Source organism: Stegodyphus dumicola, chromosome 2 (assembly GCF_044657685.1).
Source record: "Stegodyphus dumicola isolate Sdum_Otavi_A_Nest chromosome 2, ASM4465768v1".
Lineage (NCBI taxonomy): Eukaryota > Metazoa > Arthropoda > Arachnida > Araneae > Eresidae > Stegodyphus > Stegodyphus dumicola.
The window spans coordinates 151,929,690-151,947,274 of NC_140769.1; the positions used below are offsets into that span (position 1 = coordinate 151,929,690).

The 17,585-nt window shown below is 30.8% G+C and overlaps 1 protein-coding gene across 2 annotated transcripts in view; it reads right to left on the reverse strand.

Moving 5' to 3' along the window:
• Window positions 1-3,834: 3,834 nt before the first annotated feature.
• The window catches only part of Nost (Nostrin), a 203,996-nt gene continuing 190,245 nt past the window's right edge, over window positions 3,835-17,585 (reverse strand). For both annotated transcript variants that reach the window (XM_085811282.1, XM_085811281.1), the window contains exons 10-13: window positions 16,566-16,691; window positions 15,971-16,088; window positions 15,723-15,854; window positions 3,835-9,897 (exon numbers count right to left, since the gene is read on the reverse strand). In XM_085811282.1, coding sequence (XP_085667408.1) covers window positions 9,794-9,897; window positions 15,723-15,854; window positions 15,971-16,088; window positions 16,566-16,691 — 480 coding nt within the window. In that variant the 3' untranslated portion in view covers window positions 3,835-9,793. The remainder of the gene's footprint in view (window positions 9,898-15,722; window positions 15,855-15,970; window positions 16,089-16,565; window positions 16,692-17,585) is intronic.

The window sequence follows — 17,585 nt, forward strand, 5'->3', positions numbered from 1 at the left end:
TAATTTTAATAGAAATATGAACTTTTCTTTCCAGCAGGAACCTGAATGCTGTTTTGCTTCCCGCAGGCAACTTTAAAAGAAGTTCAATGGTAATAGTTTTGTCCGCTGGAGCATGAAAAATGCCTTCCTTATGACAAGAAGTTTAAATTGGAAGTACCATAGCAACTATATCATAAGATGCAAAATGTAATTTTTTTCAAGTTAATTATGTTATGAAATCGAAATTTTATTAAATCTGCATTGCAAAAATGTTGATATGAAAGATGTATATCTTGTTGAAATAAACTTCAAAATTTTTATTTTAATATTGCTGTGAGAGTCACTTCATAGATGTACCTGACAACATTAAAAATGGGACATCAAATCTGAATGCCAAAATGTTTTAGAAAAAGCCATCTAAAAATTTTGTCATAGCTATTTTTTTTTCAAGTTAAAAACATCTGTAATCTAGTCTTTCCATTTTTCACATCATGTTACATTATATTACTACAGCAATAATCAATCACACAGATTGGCAAATTGCCAGTTCATAAAACTTTTGCCTGTTTGTGGAATGTCTTTCATACTGCAACAGAGTAATGTTCGTAATAAACTGAGAGATTTAAAAGCAATATGCTTACTTTCCTTTATCATTTTATATTTTATAATGCATCTGATCAATATAAATCTGTACAGGGTGTCTAATCAAAACCGCCTAAACTCTGCAAAGTCAAGATTCCTTACTTGGAATACATAAAAAATGCTCAAATAACTCTATCTGTATGACCCATAAATTTTGAGAGAAATGTGAAAGTAAAGTATGACATCATATCCAATACAAGGAAAATAAAACTTTATTGGAAACATAAACATCGGTATTTGCATATTGCAACATGTTTACATACAAAGATATATATATATATATATAAAAAGGGGGAATAAATCCAAAGATGTCAGATCTGGCGATCATGGTGTTCATAAAACCAGATCCCCATGCCCAATCTAGCAGCTTATATATTCAATATTCAGCCAATCACATACAAAAGTTCTAAAAGTGGCCTGAGCTTCATCATGTTGGAACCATAGGCCATGCAATGTCAAAAAGAGTATGTCATCTAGGAAATTGATTTACATCACAGAGATATATCAAGTATCCTTTGACCTGTTCAGGCAGCAGATATGGTCCAATCATGCAATGTTTAGTATGCTGGCCTATACATTTACAGACCAGCAGCAGCCTGATGTCTCTGTGGACAGACTGGATGAGGGTTGGCCACATCTATCTGTAGTAACTATTTAACACCGTGCCACCTGTGAAACATGCTTCATCCATCCACAAGGTATTTTCAGTGTAGTCCGGCATCGGAAGAGCAGCATGATGGATAGCAACTGACATATTCCCTAGCAGTTTGTAAGGCATTACATTACCAAAAGTTTGTAGGCCATTACATTCAACGGAGATTAAATACATATTGCAATATTCATGAACAGAATACATTATCACCTTGCAAAGATTACTGGTAGTTACTAGATGCAGCCTTTCAAATATACTTCAAGGAATGGTATAATGCCATACCATGATGCATGCATTCATACCTTGATATGTATTTTGAACATCACCTGTGTAAATATATAAGAATACCAATGTTCATGTTTCTAATAAATTTTATTTTCTTGCAGTGGATATGATGTCATACTTTTTGATGACAACTTTATCTCAAAAACTACGGGTTGTATAGGTACAGTTCTTTGAGCATCTTTTATGTATTCCAAGAATCTCGCTGTGCAGAGTTTGGACAGTTTACATGGGACACCCTGTATAATTTTTAGAACCATTTATGCTATTAATGTTGTTAGTAAGACATTTCTAATAACATATATGCACTGGCTTCAAGATCATTTTCATTGTACTTACCAATAAGTTTGCAGGATTTTTATAATTTATTACCTAGTAATTGTAGCCAATTAGCAGATGAGTGGCTAAAATCATGAAATTTTGATATTTCGCCCTAGTACTATTTCTGACAATGAATTGCACTGGTTGTATGAGGTTTTCTTGATGTATAAGCAGATATATTCCAGTTTTTCTTAAGATTTTCTTAAAAAGGTATCCTTACCTTAGACAGGTAGCTTTAGTTTACTTTGTAGAAATCAAATAATCCTAATTAAGTTAGTCAATATTTATTTTATAAAGATTAACAACTAAAGGGTATTCAAGAAGGCAGAAAAAAGTATTTTTGCTGTTTTATTGAAAATATGTTTGTTAAAGAAAATCTTTTAGTTTGGAAATATCTTGTAGTAACAATTTATTCATTAGTTTAACTTTTAATGAAATGAAAGATGAATTCTTATTAACTTTTGTTCTTATTTAAATTTTATTAAGTTATTTCAACCTTCTCAAATTAAAAAATATATACGTAATTCATCATTTTAGAGAACAAATGAATGACAATACAATTCCTTTAAAAAAATTTGTTGCATTGCTCACATACAATTTCATTTGTTTACTTTTACATTATCTAAGTGCCAAATGTTAAAGGCTTAAAACAAAATCAAGACATTCCCTGAAGTTTCTTGCAATGCCTCAAGATTTTCCAAGAATGAGAATATATTACTCCCCCCCCCCCATGTAATACAATCAAAACTTTGATTTTAGGAAGGACGATTGGAAATTACTTTTTAAATCAGGATTATTGTTAATTTGAAGATATGCCTTAATTAAATGTTTTTAAAATTGTTTATGTAATTTTAAACATATATTTACAAAATATTAAAAATTTTGTTTGTATATAAACTATCTAGCTGCTTTACATTTTAAGCACACAAACCATAAAAACATTACTTTTATAAATGTGCTCAATTTCATGTTTTAAAGCAGTATTTGTAATTCATTATAAACATTAACTAAGGTATTAAAAATAGTTGCATCCATGTCAATCGTCATATTTTTTTTTACTAATTATGCAGTAGAATTGATTAATATATATTTCAATATCATCATCTTTGCTTCTGAAATGAGTTGTTGCCTCATTTTCTCTTCATCAAAAATGCTTTCAATAATTTGACCCTTGCAAGTTTCAATTTGTGAATCAATTGTTTGCATAAGTGTTTTGGATAATTATGATGCAAGATCTCTTGTTTATTACAGAGCTCTTTTAGGCTAATTATTATCAGATGGAAGTGTAACTAAATTATTAAATTAAATAAAGTGTGCTGCATTTTAAAATGATGGCTCTTTTATCTCTGTATCAGTTAAGTATAATAGCAATGAATGCAATTCATTAAAACCTATTGATAAACGATAAAATTTTGAAACACTTAGATGGCTTTTGTCTGCAACTGATCATATTGAACCTCTTATTTAAAAAAAAAAAAAAAAAAAAAAAAAAAAAAAAAAATTGCACTTTAACTTATCTGCTGAAAAATTAAAAATACTTCATTGTTGTTTTAATGCAGTAATAAGTTGATTAAACATAGATATGCATGCATGTATGTATACAGTAAATATATAATTTCTTTGGATTGGAAAAAATATGTTTAATATAATGCAACATTTCACTCACATATTTAAGTGTAACATATGTTAACAAAAAATATGCATGATACTAATCAAATTAATATCTCTAATTTTTTGTGATTATTCATGCATCGTGGTTATTACTGAAATTAATTTAAATTCAAATAAAACATAGTTTTATATTAACTTGTTTTAACATGCAAAATTAGCCCATCTCTTCAAAAACTTATGTTCTATTAGTATTTATGCGCTATGTTATGTTAATCAAATCATATATATATCGTGGCAAAGTAAATAAAAGAAATCAGATCTGTGGGGTAAAAAAAGACACTTAAATATACTACTATCATACCAGAAAACTTTATTTCTAATATAATCTGTACAAATATACATCATAATTTAAAACTAATTCAATTTTTGTCATTTATATACACATTATAAGTAGGAACAAAATTTGCATCAAATATGGCAAACATGTTTCTCATGAGTACTTAATGATGCTTATCTACAAGCAAGTAATAAAACAGGACATAAGTGTACAAGTGCTTGATCACATGACATGCTAGTGGATTACATGAAAATAGTAAATTTTCAGCTAATAATATACCTATCATAATGAATTATCCTCCTCACACTTTTATGGAATGAGTTAATATATTACATTTGTTTAATTTCATAATATTTTTGTAATTTTATTATTTTGTTGCTTTTATTTGAAATGTTATGAACTTCATTCAAAATTAAACTTTTTCTTTAAATTCCAATATTTAAAATACTTTCAGAAGCCAATATATATTTTAATGCAATCCAAAATAAATGTTAATTTGTTAGCTTTAAAAATATATGAATTATTGAAATAAATATCTAGCTTGTTCACTCTCATGCAGCACCAAGTTTGCAAGTTAAATGTAATTTTAGATGTTAACACTTTATTCAATGTGCACAAATTGCATACTACATGGCAAATAATTTTTTAATTTCATACATTAACTGCTGTAGTTATATTTTTATTTTTCACATACATTAAATAATTTATTTTTGAAATTAAGCTTCTTAATTATTCTAGAGTAATTATCTCAATTTTTTTATTTCAGCTTTTATTTTAAATCTATTTTAATTTAAAATTAATGTTAAAACTAATTGAAAGCTATTAAACTGAGTTTTTATGGTATACTGTAAAACTAGAATACAACATATTAATAATATCTAAAAAATATTACAAACCAAGCTCTGTCCCAGTAAATTAAATGAGAACAAATTTTAATCAGATATATAGATATATAATGTCACTTAAGCAAGTGAAAATCAGAATTTTTGGAACAATACCTTATTGAAACTTCATACATTTTCGTTATTTAGTACCTTTTATAAATGTCTTTAAATGGTAGATTTTAAAAATTGTATGTATAATATATGATGGTTAAAAAACTTCATTGAATAAGGCACAGTAAAAACTTTTGTAATATTATTTCATGAGCAACAGCTAGACATTTTCATAAGTGATTAAATATAAAATTTCAAATAAAGTAAAAAAATAATAGTTTCTAAAAATATAAATCTTATCAAAAAGTAAATAATGTAGTTCAAATGCATACTTTGAATATATTTCACCATATCAAAACTAGTTTGCAATATTTCATTTTAAAAGTACTCTGAAATTCGATAATACCCAAACACGAATCTGCACTCTTACATAAGCAATAAAAGAGAGTTAAAACTTTTCCCTAATGCAATTGATCTTCTTTGTTAACACTTAATTTTCTTAAAAATTCACATGAAAATGTAGTTCATAGCTGCACAATCTGGTTTTTCACATCTCCCAGTTTTCAATTTTTAACTTTACCAACAATAAATCAAATTTATTGAATTAATGAAACTTAACCCGCGGGAAGGCGCGTGGGGTGTATCATACCTCAACCCTACATAAAAGTGGAATATTCTTAACTTGTGAAACTGAAATTCTGTGCTGCTTTCAGTAACTGAGTTCCTACTTGAGGTTGACTTTCAGAACCACTTTTTCTTTGTCTGTGTGTTTCAGAAAAAGATTTATCGGTATTTTGTTGGAACTGGGGTATGACACACCCCACGCGCCTGTTCGTGTAAGTGTTTTTCTGAATGAATATTTAGTTCAGAAATTTATTTCTAGAGTGTAACAGTAAATATTTCTACTCGCAAGTGATTTTAAAGTACTTGACATTAAATTCTTAAAAATTTCTAACTGCATTATGGTAAAAAGAATGAGTCCCTATGAACTGGAGATGCAACGCATGTGAGATTTATTAGAAATATTTGAAAGCGATGAAGATTGCATTTCGGAAACTGAAGATGAAACTAAGAATACTTTCTACAATGTTTTGGTTTCGAAAAAGATAAAACATTAATTCCAGATGTTCCTAAAACAGGAAAAACTGTTCTTATGCTTTCAACATTATATAACGATCATACTATAGATGATACTATTGGAGAAAATAAAACGTCAGGAATTATATGTTTTAATAATATGACTAAAGGAGCAGTGGATATGGGGATGATATGTCAGCCAATTATTCAATTGCCAGAATAACGAGAAGGTGGCCAATGGTAATTTTCTTTTCTGCACTGAATGTTGCTGTAATAAATGCTTGAATTATATTACATTCAAGTGCTAATCCACCAACAAGAAACAGAAGTCTGTTTTTGAAGGACTTAGCATTACAATTAATGAAAAAAAAGTATTGAACAAAGATCAGAGATTAATACTTTTCCAAGAAATTGACATACTGCATGCAAAACAAAAGCAGAAGTTTCAATGAAGAATTAAAACGAATACATGAAATTCAAAACAACTAAGTATGAAAGATGTGTTAAATTTTTTGCCCTCGTGCCAAGGACAGAAGAACGTGAATGCAATGTTTAAAATGTGAAAACATTCTGTGCCAAGAACACATGAATGTATTTCGTTCAAAGTGTGAAGAAATAAAATAAGCATGGTGTATTAGAGATGCAATGAAACTTAGAGGCATGATGTTTATTATTTTCATTTATCTTAATTTTAACTCTAAGATTATTTCGGACATTAATTTTTTATTCATTTATTTATAATTCACGAGGAAAAAAAAACAGTTTTAAAACTAAATAATACTATTTTTATTGTATTTTAAATATTAGGGTATGTGATACCCCACGCACCCACTCTAGTAACTTTTCTTGGTGCGACTTCCGCCGGGTTAACTGCCCAAATTCCATCTTCCCATCCCTAGTGATTTCAAGAATAATTTTTCTATTAAATTTTATCTGAATTGTCTCGGTATACCATAGGTAAGTGAAGAATAGCCCAAATTCCATCTTCCCATCCCTAGTGATCTCAAGAATAATTTTTCTATTAAATTTTATCTGAATTGTCTCGGTATACCATAGGTAAGTGAAGAATAAGAAGAAGCTTTCTTATCCCATAGGTATAGCTTCTTATGAAAATTCAACCAATATTTAATCAGTTAATATTTGTATTTAACTTTGTTTTACATCAATATACAATGCATTACTAATTTTATCCATACAACAGTATGTGCATTACTTATTAATTTTACTTTTATCATATTTACAAATACTTGGTAAATAAAAGCTCTCCTTTCCTGTTCAGGAATTTCTCAGAATAAAAACGTAACAAAATTACAAATTTAAATTACCCAGATAATTTAAAACTTAGAATATCTAATTAAATAGTAATACATTTTACAATAGAATCAAATCATAAATACTGTCAAAAGTCGTTAATTCGGACACCCATAATCCGGACTTCAAAGCTACAAACTTTCTGCGCATGCGTCGCGTTGACGCATGCGTGTAAGACCTTTACTGCTGCGAATTTGCGTGTGCGCGTGTGCAAAATACGTTTACGAATGCGCGTTTAATGTATAACGGACGGGATAAGCTAAGCTAAAATTATCTAATTATCTATTTCAGTTAATGTTGCAGATTGCGTTGTTCCTTAATCTTCGAATTGGATCCGGCTTATTATTTTTTTGCAGACTGTTAGAGCAATTTTATAAAAGTAAGCTTGAACTTTCGATTATTTCAAATAGAATGAACTTTCGATTATTTCAAATAGAATTTCCGATATATATTTACTAATATGTAAAGGATATACAAAGCGAAAGTATCTTTCGGAGTCCAATAAACAAAAAGTGGAATTGCTGCAAAAAATGGATAAAGGCATATCCTTTGTTTATCTAAACTTTAACGTTTGTTTATCTTTAACGCCGCGGAGCGCAATGAATTGGAAGTTGATCTGTCAACACTATCCTTATCTTAAGAGCAGATGTTTTTATTTTATTTGGCTTATAATTGCTTACTAAATGTGGTATTTCCTCTCGATGTACTCCGTCTTTGATATGATTTAAATCAAATGCCTCGTCATTATAATTCGCTTCCGACAGCGAAGAAAGTGACAGAGGTTATTGAAAACGAAAAAATTTCGATTGACAAATTAGTCGGTATTCTCGACACAGCAATTATAGGGCTTGAACAGCGGAACTTTGTAACTGAACAAGAAATTATGTCTGTTTATGGAATTAAAGAGAATGTATTATCAGATAAAAAAAAGAAGCAACTTAAACAACTTACATTGAAAGAAATGTTTAATAAAGTAAACAAATAAATATTAAGCCCCCCTTTTTTTTTGTAAATTTTGATACCCTTTAGATCATAATTGTTCTTTATTTCGTAAATTAAGGTTTCATATTTTTAATTTTATAATTTCTGCATGCCATTTTACCAGATTTAAACTGATGATCTATAATCCGGAAAAATCGATAATCCGGAATTGCCGAAGTCCCGACGAGTCCGGATTAACGACTTTTGACTGTAGTGCAGTAGTCTGAATCATGCATTAAACTTAATTTAAGTCAATTAGGAATTCTTTGAAAAAGGTGTCACCACATAGCGTAGGAGCCTCCCAGAAACAATCTGTTTTTCCTAGTTCAATGCTGTCAGCTACGATGTAATTGTTATATAGCAAGTACAGTTCAGTTTTTGATATTTTTACTTTATTACTAGTTCCTTAAAAGGTTAGTTTTCCTATATATATGCTTTTTACAAGTGTTTCATTTCTGTACCAGTTCACCTAGTGAAAATATAAAACTAAAAGATAACTGCTCCTTTTTCCCCTAAAATAAGCTTTAACTTGTAATTTATTCTTTTCAAATATAAATTATTGTATGAATCAAACTCTTATGTGGTATACTTAAAATGTGGTAAACTTTATGTGGTAAACTCCTTTCATTTTTAAATTCAAAATGAGATATATGATAGCCATTATTGTCAAGAATCATGCTAACATAGAAATGACTGGAATGATTTTTCTTTACCATACTTCATTGAGCAATTAAAATTAAAACAGCAAATACTGTTTCATAGCATGGCAGTAATATTTACTAGAAAGTTATCCTGAGATCATTATTTCAATTTTTCTTTCTATTCTATTTTTTTAATGGTATGTCCTTTTTAGTTCGTTTATGGTTCAGTCGCCTTTAGTTTTTGCCACAATTTAATTTAAAATTAACAATGAAAACTTGATGAAAATTTTATGCTAGAATGTCTGAGTTAATTTTTAAGTAATTGCAGAATATTTTAATATGCTTGTGTTACTATATTTTGTTTGTTTTTACGAACCTCATATTCTTAATTATTGGATTGTCAAATGTAATATGACACTTCAGTACATGCAAAAAGTTAACTATCTTTTAGATTTCATTCAAATGACTAAGTCTTTAAGAGCTATTAGTGTTGTACCTGTACATGCTATTGCATAGATCACAACTTCCTTTTTTCACTACTAAATCAAAACTTCAGTCAATCAAGTCCCAATAAAAAGAGTCTAAAGTAGCATTCTTTAAAGAAATCTTGACATCCACTTTGTTTGTTTTAATGAGCTAAAACAGGTTTGTGGATTCATGATGGGTAGTTTTATAGGCTTACATTCAATCAGATTTTTTAATCCAAACTTCCCTCTTTTTTATTGATTATTTAAAACTTCCTTGTGTTTAAAAAAGTACTCATTTAAAGAAATTCACCTTTGATTCAATGAGTACAAACTGAAGTAAAACTCAGTTCTGACATTCAGGGGTATTCTTGCCTTTCTCCTCAAAGCTGGTAAACAACAACTATTTATTAACTTTGGATGGCAAACTGGCTTATGAATGTGAAAATTCATCAAATAACTGAATGTTTTCAAATTGCACTGGGCATGCTCCTATAAGATGCTTCCCATGTTCCATTCATATTAACGTAATAAAGGAAGAATTCAAACTAAAAATCAGTTTACAGTTCTTCAACATAAGTAGATGGAAATACTCCTACAATTCCATTTAGTTCACCTTGCCACCAACCGTCATCTGTTTTTTGCACCATTACGATGATATCACCTGAAATTAAAATTTCAGATTTTTATATTAATTTTAATATATATATATATAAATAATGTGTAATAAACAACAATTGTAAATATATCAAAATTAATTATAACTTTTATGGAGTCAAATAAATGAAAAATTATCTACTTGTTGATATTTGAAAAGAACTTCATATTGTATAAATAGTTGTCAGATGTAAGAAACTCTTTTTTCTAAACTTATAATTGGCTTGTTTTTGTAATGTAATGTAAGCATGTACGTATACTCATATCACAAATTATGCTTCTTTCATTAATAAAATATGTGCTTAATTAAGGGCCGAGTAACAGATATTAATTTGTGGAGTAATTTTATACATCCTTTTCAGTGTTATTTTACATAAAGTACTTGATAAAGAAAATGCTACACTGTCTGGTCATAATATTGAACAAATTCATGTTATTTTAAAAACTGTGCAAATCAATGTTAGGAATGACATTTAAGAAAAGAAAATACTTTTGGAACACTGACAAGAATCTCTTAATCAAACCAATGTGTGTGCTGGAAGTTTCGTGACAATTGTTTTCAGTAATAGTTAAGTGTAATTTAAGTTAAGCCCTTTCCTTCTGATTCATACCATGTGTATTCACATAAACTAGCAAATTAAAGCATGAGCAACAGAATTTAAAAGTCAATGAAAGTTAATTGCAACTCATGCCTGGTTGTCCAAAGAGTTGCCTTGCTAACAATATAATTGCTAACAACACTGCAGAAATCTGCATTGAAAATGAGTTCCATATTGAAAGAAGAGAAACACACCAAAGTAAAACTTAAAATTAGGCAAAAGAACAATCTTGTGTTTGGCGTAGATTTAATTGAAACTCTAACTGATTTTGAGGGTGAACAAGTGCAGGTCCCTCTTCGTAAGGAGCAAAGAAGTTCTGCAAAAAAGAGAGGAGCCATGATTGTATTTATACCAAAAACAAAGGATGGAGCAAAGTGAAAATGAGCGTAGTGCTATCTGACCAAGGAAACAGGAAAAAAATATGAAAAATTAAGATATTAGAATTTTGAAAGCATTAGGAGGAATTCAGGTTTTGAAATTGGAATTCAGGTCATTGAAAAACCAAGATAAGCTTTTGCAAATCTGAAAAGCTTTAAGAAAATTCAGTTCACCGACTGAAGAAGCTTTGTAGATAATTTTCGCACACTTAAATTTGTGATTAAATTTCCAGCTATGATTATCTGTCAAAAATTTGTTGATTTCTTCTTTTCTTGCATAATATTCGTATTCATACGTCCACTCTGGAGAAAAAATGGACAAGGACCACCTGCTTCAATGTGGGGCTCTTCGTGGTCTTACAGACGAGTTGAGATACTGAGGCAAGAGCACTCCTTAGGCAATAACTTTTTGTTCTTAGTTCTTTGTTTGTAAAATTTTAGTTCTTTGTAACTTTTGCCTAGCCATTAGAAATTAAAAAAAAAAAAAAAAAAAAAAAAAAAAAAAGCATTCTTTGAAGCAAAATTTTAATGTTCCATACTGACAAAATATGCTGAAAATTCCCAAAGTAACAGATGAAATCTTAAAGAATGTAATCAATAAAATCTGTTGTTCAGTTCTGAAATACTGCATCTCTGACTTGCATTCTTGGACAATTTATAGCATATTTTGTCAGTGTGGTTTCAGATATCTGGGCCCAACTAAAACAAAGTTGAAATTTCGCATCAAGGAACATGAATCTTATGTCAGAAAAGAAGAAATAAACAAATCTTTAGTAGCTAAACATAGCTGGAAATTTAATCACTACTTTGGCTTCAGGTCTGCAAAAAATATCCATAAAGCTTCTTCAATTGGTGAAATGGATTTTCTTGAAGCATTATATATCCAGTACTCAGAACAGCTGGCATTCAGTGAAATGAGGATAGACTATTACTTACAGGTTTGTAATCTCATCATACTTAGAGAAAATTGGTCCTTAACATGAAAAGCTGCAGAGCTTGCCTCGCTTGATAATTTGGGAAATGTTGTGTTCAACAAAGAAATGATATGGTCATTAATTAAGCAAATCCTGCTGCCATTTTTGAGAGTCTTTTATGGAGTTACAGTTAAGTTATAATTTGTTATTTCATCAGCATTAACAGCAGACCATCACTACAACGAAAAATTGGTATAGCACTGCCACATTAATATGTCAGTGAAATGTAGCAGCAAACTACAGCAACAGCAGACAAACAAAAGTTAGTCTGTTTCCAAAATACACTATAAGCCATTTTTAGCATAATAATATACAAGTATTATAATATACTTGTATATTATTATGCTAAGTATTATAATAGCATAATAATATAAGTATTATAATAGCATAATAATATAAGTATTATAATAGCATAATAATATACTATCTGCAGATTTTATCTGTACTTGTATATTATTATGCCATTTTTAGCATAATAATATACAAGTACAGATAAAATCTGCAGATAGTCCCTGCAAAATATGTAGGTGCTTTCCTGCTGTAATTTAGATTCTATGGGATGTTATTGGGTTGACTGAATGTCTTTATCAAAGGCACCAACCAAAAATGACGATGAATTTAGAACTAGTCAATATCATATAAACAGCTTTTTCTCAAGACATTCATATACATTCAATACCATATTGTTCTGCGAGATATGTTGTCCAATATGGCAGTTGTGCATCTTACAGTCAGGCCACATTATCTTGCATGTGGGAACCTGATGTAAAACCTTAAAATGAAAAATCATTTATTTGAAAAGTAATTTGTACAGTACAATGTCCGAAATCCAGACTAGTCGGGACTTCGGTGATTCCGGATTTGGGATTTTTCCGGATATTAGATCATCAGTTTAAATTTACTAAGATGGCATGTAGAAATAATAAAATTAAAAATATGAAATCGTGATTTATGAAAAAAATGAATTATTTATGATCTAAAGGGTATCAAAATTTACAAAATTTACAAAAGGGCTTAACATTTATTTGTTTACCTTATTACACATTTCGTTCAATGTATGTTGTTTAAGTTGCTTCGTTTTCTCTGCTAATACTTTCTCTTTAATTCTATAGGCAGACATAATCTCTTGTTTAGTTACATAATATCATGTTTTGTTGAAGTCCTGCAACTGCTGTTTTAAGAATTCTGACTAACTTGTCAATCGAAATTTTCTCGTTTTCAGTAACTTCTCTGTCACTTTCTTCACTATCGGTAGTGGTATTTCTGGATCTAAAACCATACTACAGATTTCACCATTCATTAATTGATTGATGATTGAGAAACATTGTCATCACAATGAAAAACTTCTTTTATATCACCTTCATTTATTACTGCTTCCCCAAATTTCTTTACAAAATCCGTTAATTGGAAAATTTCACCTTTGTTTTGCGATATCCGAAAACATTTAAAATTAGCGGCTATCTTCATCAAATTTAGCTATCCTTCCCTATACATACTTGGCTATGCATCATGAGATTGGCGACTAACGACAAGTTGTTCCATTAAATTTTATCTCGCTGTTATCGCACACTGAGACAATTAAGCTTGAATTGTATTAGTTATTTATTATACTTATTGTATATTTCTTGCACATGCTTAAGGCTTATCAGAGTTCTGAATAAATAAATTCCCATATATACTTAAGCCTTTTTGAGGGCCGGTACTAGATATCTTACCTTCTGATGCGGTCTCTGTGGGTCCTAAATTCTGAGACTCGGAGAGGCCATACGAGCCCTGGCAATGGTTCTGGATTTATGTGAAAAACAAATCAGTTATTCTTAACTCAAATAGCCCTAAATGTAATCTTTGGGTACATGAGTATCATCAACAAAATCTATTTTTAGCATATGGAAAGAAATTTTTGGTAAATTTTTCCTCGTCAACATTTTTTAGCGCATTTAACTTAAATCTGTAAGCGTAAAGTCAACATAAAAGGTTACAATACTCCTTTATTATTCAATTACTAACATATAAAAATTGTTTAGGCATCACTACATGAGTCATTACTCAAGTTGTCATGTTTTGATAAACGTGGTGATGAAAGGAAAGTATAATAAAAATAATGATTCACAAAGTTGGCGTCAGATCAATAATGAATCTATGTGGAATGTTTCATTTTGAGATGGGTGCCAAGCAGATATGCAGCAATGGAGCCAAATTATTGATAGTACAAATTTATGCTAAAATGATTATTTCTTCAATAACAAGGTATTTAATTTAGTATCAAAGTATAATTAAGAATCGGAACTCTCCAGATATTTTATTATGTGCAAATGGGGGAATCAAATGTCCATGTGTAAAGCCTACAAGAGAAACGTTGTTGGTGGTTTTGAGGTCCGGATTTTAGATCATTCCAGATAATGGACATCCGGATTTCAGACTTGTACTGTACAAGGTAACTAAAAAAGTTCTTCCCGTATCTGATATGACACTGGAAGAGTGAACCCAAACTTAAAAAAAGTCGCCACACCTGGCGATGAAGTGGTTAGGATGGGAGTCCGGACATTGACCAAGAGTATAAAAGCGCATTGCGTTGGTAACTCACACAGCGACTGATTGAAATGGATGCATCAAAGGCACTCATTGAGTTGTTTGCTGTATGATTTTAAAGTGGGCCTGTCAGCAGGAGAATCAAGTTGCCAAATTTGCCAGGCCTTTGGGGGATGATGCCGTTAATGAATGAACCGCTAGGCAATGTTTCCAGAAGTTCAAGTCAGGGGATATGTCTTAGTGATACACCATGCAGCTGTCGGCCGCAAGCGCTGGACGATGAGGCCGTGAGAGCAGCCATAGAGAGTGACGGTAGTCAAACATGAGGTGAGCGCCCAGCACACTTCCAGGTATCTGACAAAATGATCAGACTCCATTTGCACCGCATAGAAAGGGCATATAAGTTGAGCAAGTTGTATGCCCTTCCTATGCGGTGCTCACTGTCCGATGCAAACAAGCAACCACTCACTGTCTGATGCACCAAGTGGTGCACTATGAGCTCATGCCAGTGGGCCAAACCATCATGACAGGCCTGTACTCGCAGCAGTTGGAACATGTGCATCAGACCCCGATGCATAAAGAGGTGGTCTATCGCAAGAGTGTAGTCCTCCTCTATGACAATGTGAGGCCTCATGTGGCTCGGGAGGCCAGGAACATCATCCAATGACTGGGCTGGAAGACATTACCCTATCTACCATACTCCCCAGCCCTCGCACAAAAAGCCAATAACTTTTTCCATTCCCTGGACAACCATCTTCGTGGGAAATCCTTCAACAACCGGCCAGACCTCGAAGAAGCTCTTATGGACTTCTTTGCATCCAAGACTCCTGAGTTTTACTGCGATGGCATCGCACAGCTAGCCGCTCGTCGGCTAAAGGCACTGGAGGCCAATGGTGATTACTTTGAAGATTAGCAGTAATTTTTATTTGTTGTAGGACTTTTTCTTTCTGACTGTCCAAACCAACAATAATTTTTTGGGTTACCTAGTAGTTACAATGTCTCTGTATTTGCCAACTTATTTAGGGCTAACCAGTGGCTGACTAACTAAAGTCACAGAAAACCGGCAATTTGTTGCAGGTTCATTTCTCTGCTCCTCAATAAACAGTATGTATGAGTGCTTCCTGAATGTAATATGAATTCAGAGCAGCTTTCATTAAATAGTTAGTAATCAGTGTATTCCTCCTTAACAGATATACTTGAAGTGTTGTCTTATAATTAAATGCTACATTAATGTCATTGAATATATTTTACAATAAATGTTATTAGTTTAAACTTTCTGTGAACAATTATTTGAAGAAAATTTAAATCATGTAGAAAAAGCATCTGTTCCAGAAAATTAGATAAAAAGCATACCTGGATGAAGAGTTAGCTCATCACTTAATTTTGCTTCATATTCATATAAAGCTCGACATTGCACCATGGATGAAATGGAAGAAACTCCATTTGAACTTGCAGGTATATTTGCATACACATCATTTCTATTTTCTGAAAGTTATTTGTAAAATCATTATAGTAATTATTTTATGTATATTTTTTCAAAACAAAGTATGCTATATTAAAAAGGAATATTAATACTTTATATATCAAATAAAAATTTCTACCTTGTACTTGAGAAATGTCGTAATCTGGTGAATCACTTGAGCCTGAACCGCTACTTCCTGAATTTCTCCGCTCCATTCTAACCCAGTGAGGAACTTTCAAAACAGTTTGATTCATACCCTGTTAATAATCCATTAGTTGTACTAAATTATATGAAACTTTAATATTTATATGCATTCCTGAACCATAATATCAAAATTTGCTTATACAAAATCCATTAATAATGAAGTCCCTTTTGGGGGGACATGTTAGAAGTCACATGAATAAGCTTGTACTATTTTCACATAGAATGAAAGAAAATTAATAAAAACTATCTATTGTTTCATAAGAGATTTTTTAATTGCTCTTATTATTAAATTAAAATATTTAAGCAAAAATAAAAAAAATTATTTAAAAAATTAAACCCCTAAAACTGTTGTTTTATTCTTCTCTTATAACTTCGCGTTTCAACATTAAGCCGTAAGAGATTTAAATGAAATGCCATGTGTACAACGAAATGCTTCTGATTAAAAATTCAAAGTACTACACTGCTACTAATAAACTTTATATGATTAATGTTATGATGGGATTATTTTATAATCAAGAAGATTTTGTTACCTGCTTGTTTTTCACTTCCATGTGGGCATATAATGGATGAGTAGGCTTATTACGTCCTTCTAGTTCAGCAAGTGTACACTGCATCTTAAACCTTGTAGCTTCAAAGTAAGTCAACATTGCACGCATCTATTCAAAATACAAAACCATAATTCTATTACTGTTATATTTCTAAAGGGAAAGGGGATTAAAATTTTTAATAGAATTTTTATTATTTATTTACCATCTTAATATAATTTTAACAAAAATACACTGAATACAATCATAACCTATTGATTAGCATGAATTATTTAAATATTGGGAAAATTACTAAATAATGTTCTAACTTTGATAAAAATTATGTCAATGTAAAACAAAAGTTTCTCCATTTCTGAAATTTTCTTATATAAACACAGTGCCCATTTAGCAGATATATCAGTACATTAATTACATATTGTTACAAAATGCCCAGCTGTGGTAAGATAGCTTTCCCACAAAGCGGGTTTAGGGTTGCCAGATTTTGCACAAAATCATCCATTTGGCGACAAAATTGCCAATATGCCATGAATGAAGAACATTCTAGAATGAATTCTTAATGGTTTGGGCGAGAATGTTCTCGAAGGTAGGCTAAAAGCTGTAGAAACACAGCCTGTACGCAAAGTAGCAGTGTACTGTGAGTTAGTGCATTGCAAGAGTATCTCGTCAGTGCATCATCAAGTTTGAGTTCCGAGAGTGATCAACCAAGTCGGGAATTGTACTTTATAGTGTTTTACCGTGAAGCTGTCTTCATTGTTATAGCCTGAAAGCTGTGTTGCTGATTGTTTCTGTGTGTTTGTCAGAGTTTTTGGAAGACTGTAAATGTGATTTTAGAACTGTCCTGAGAAATACTGGCTAAATAAGTTGTGTTTTGATTCTTCATCACGTATTTTCATCAATCACTCCACGAAAGTAGAATTAACGAAAATTCACGAAAGTAGAATGCAACAATATATTAAACAGCTATTTTAATAAAAGCTATGAGTATCTATAAACCAATTACAATTT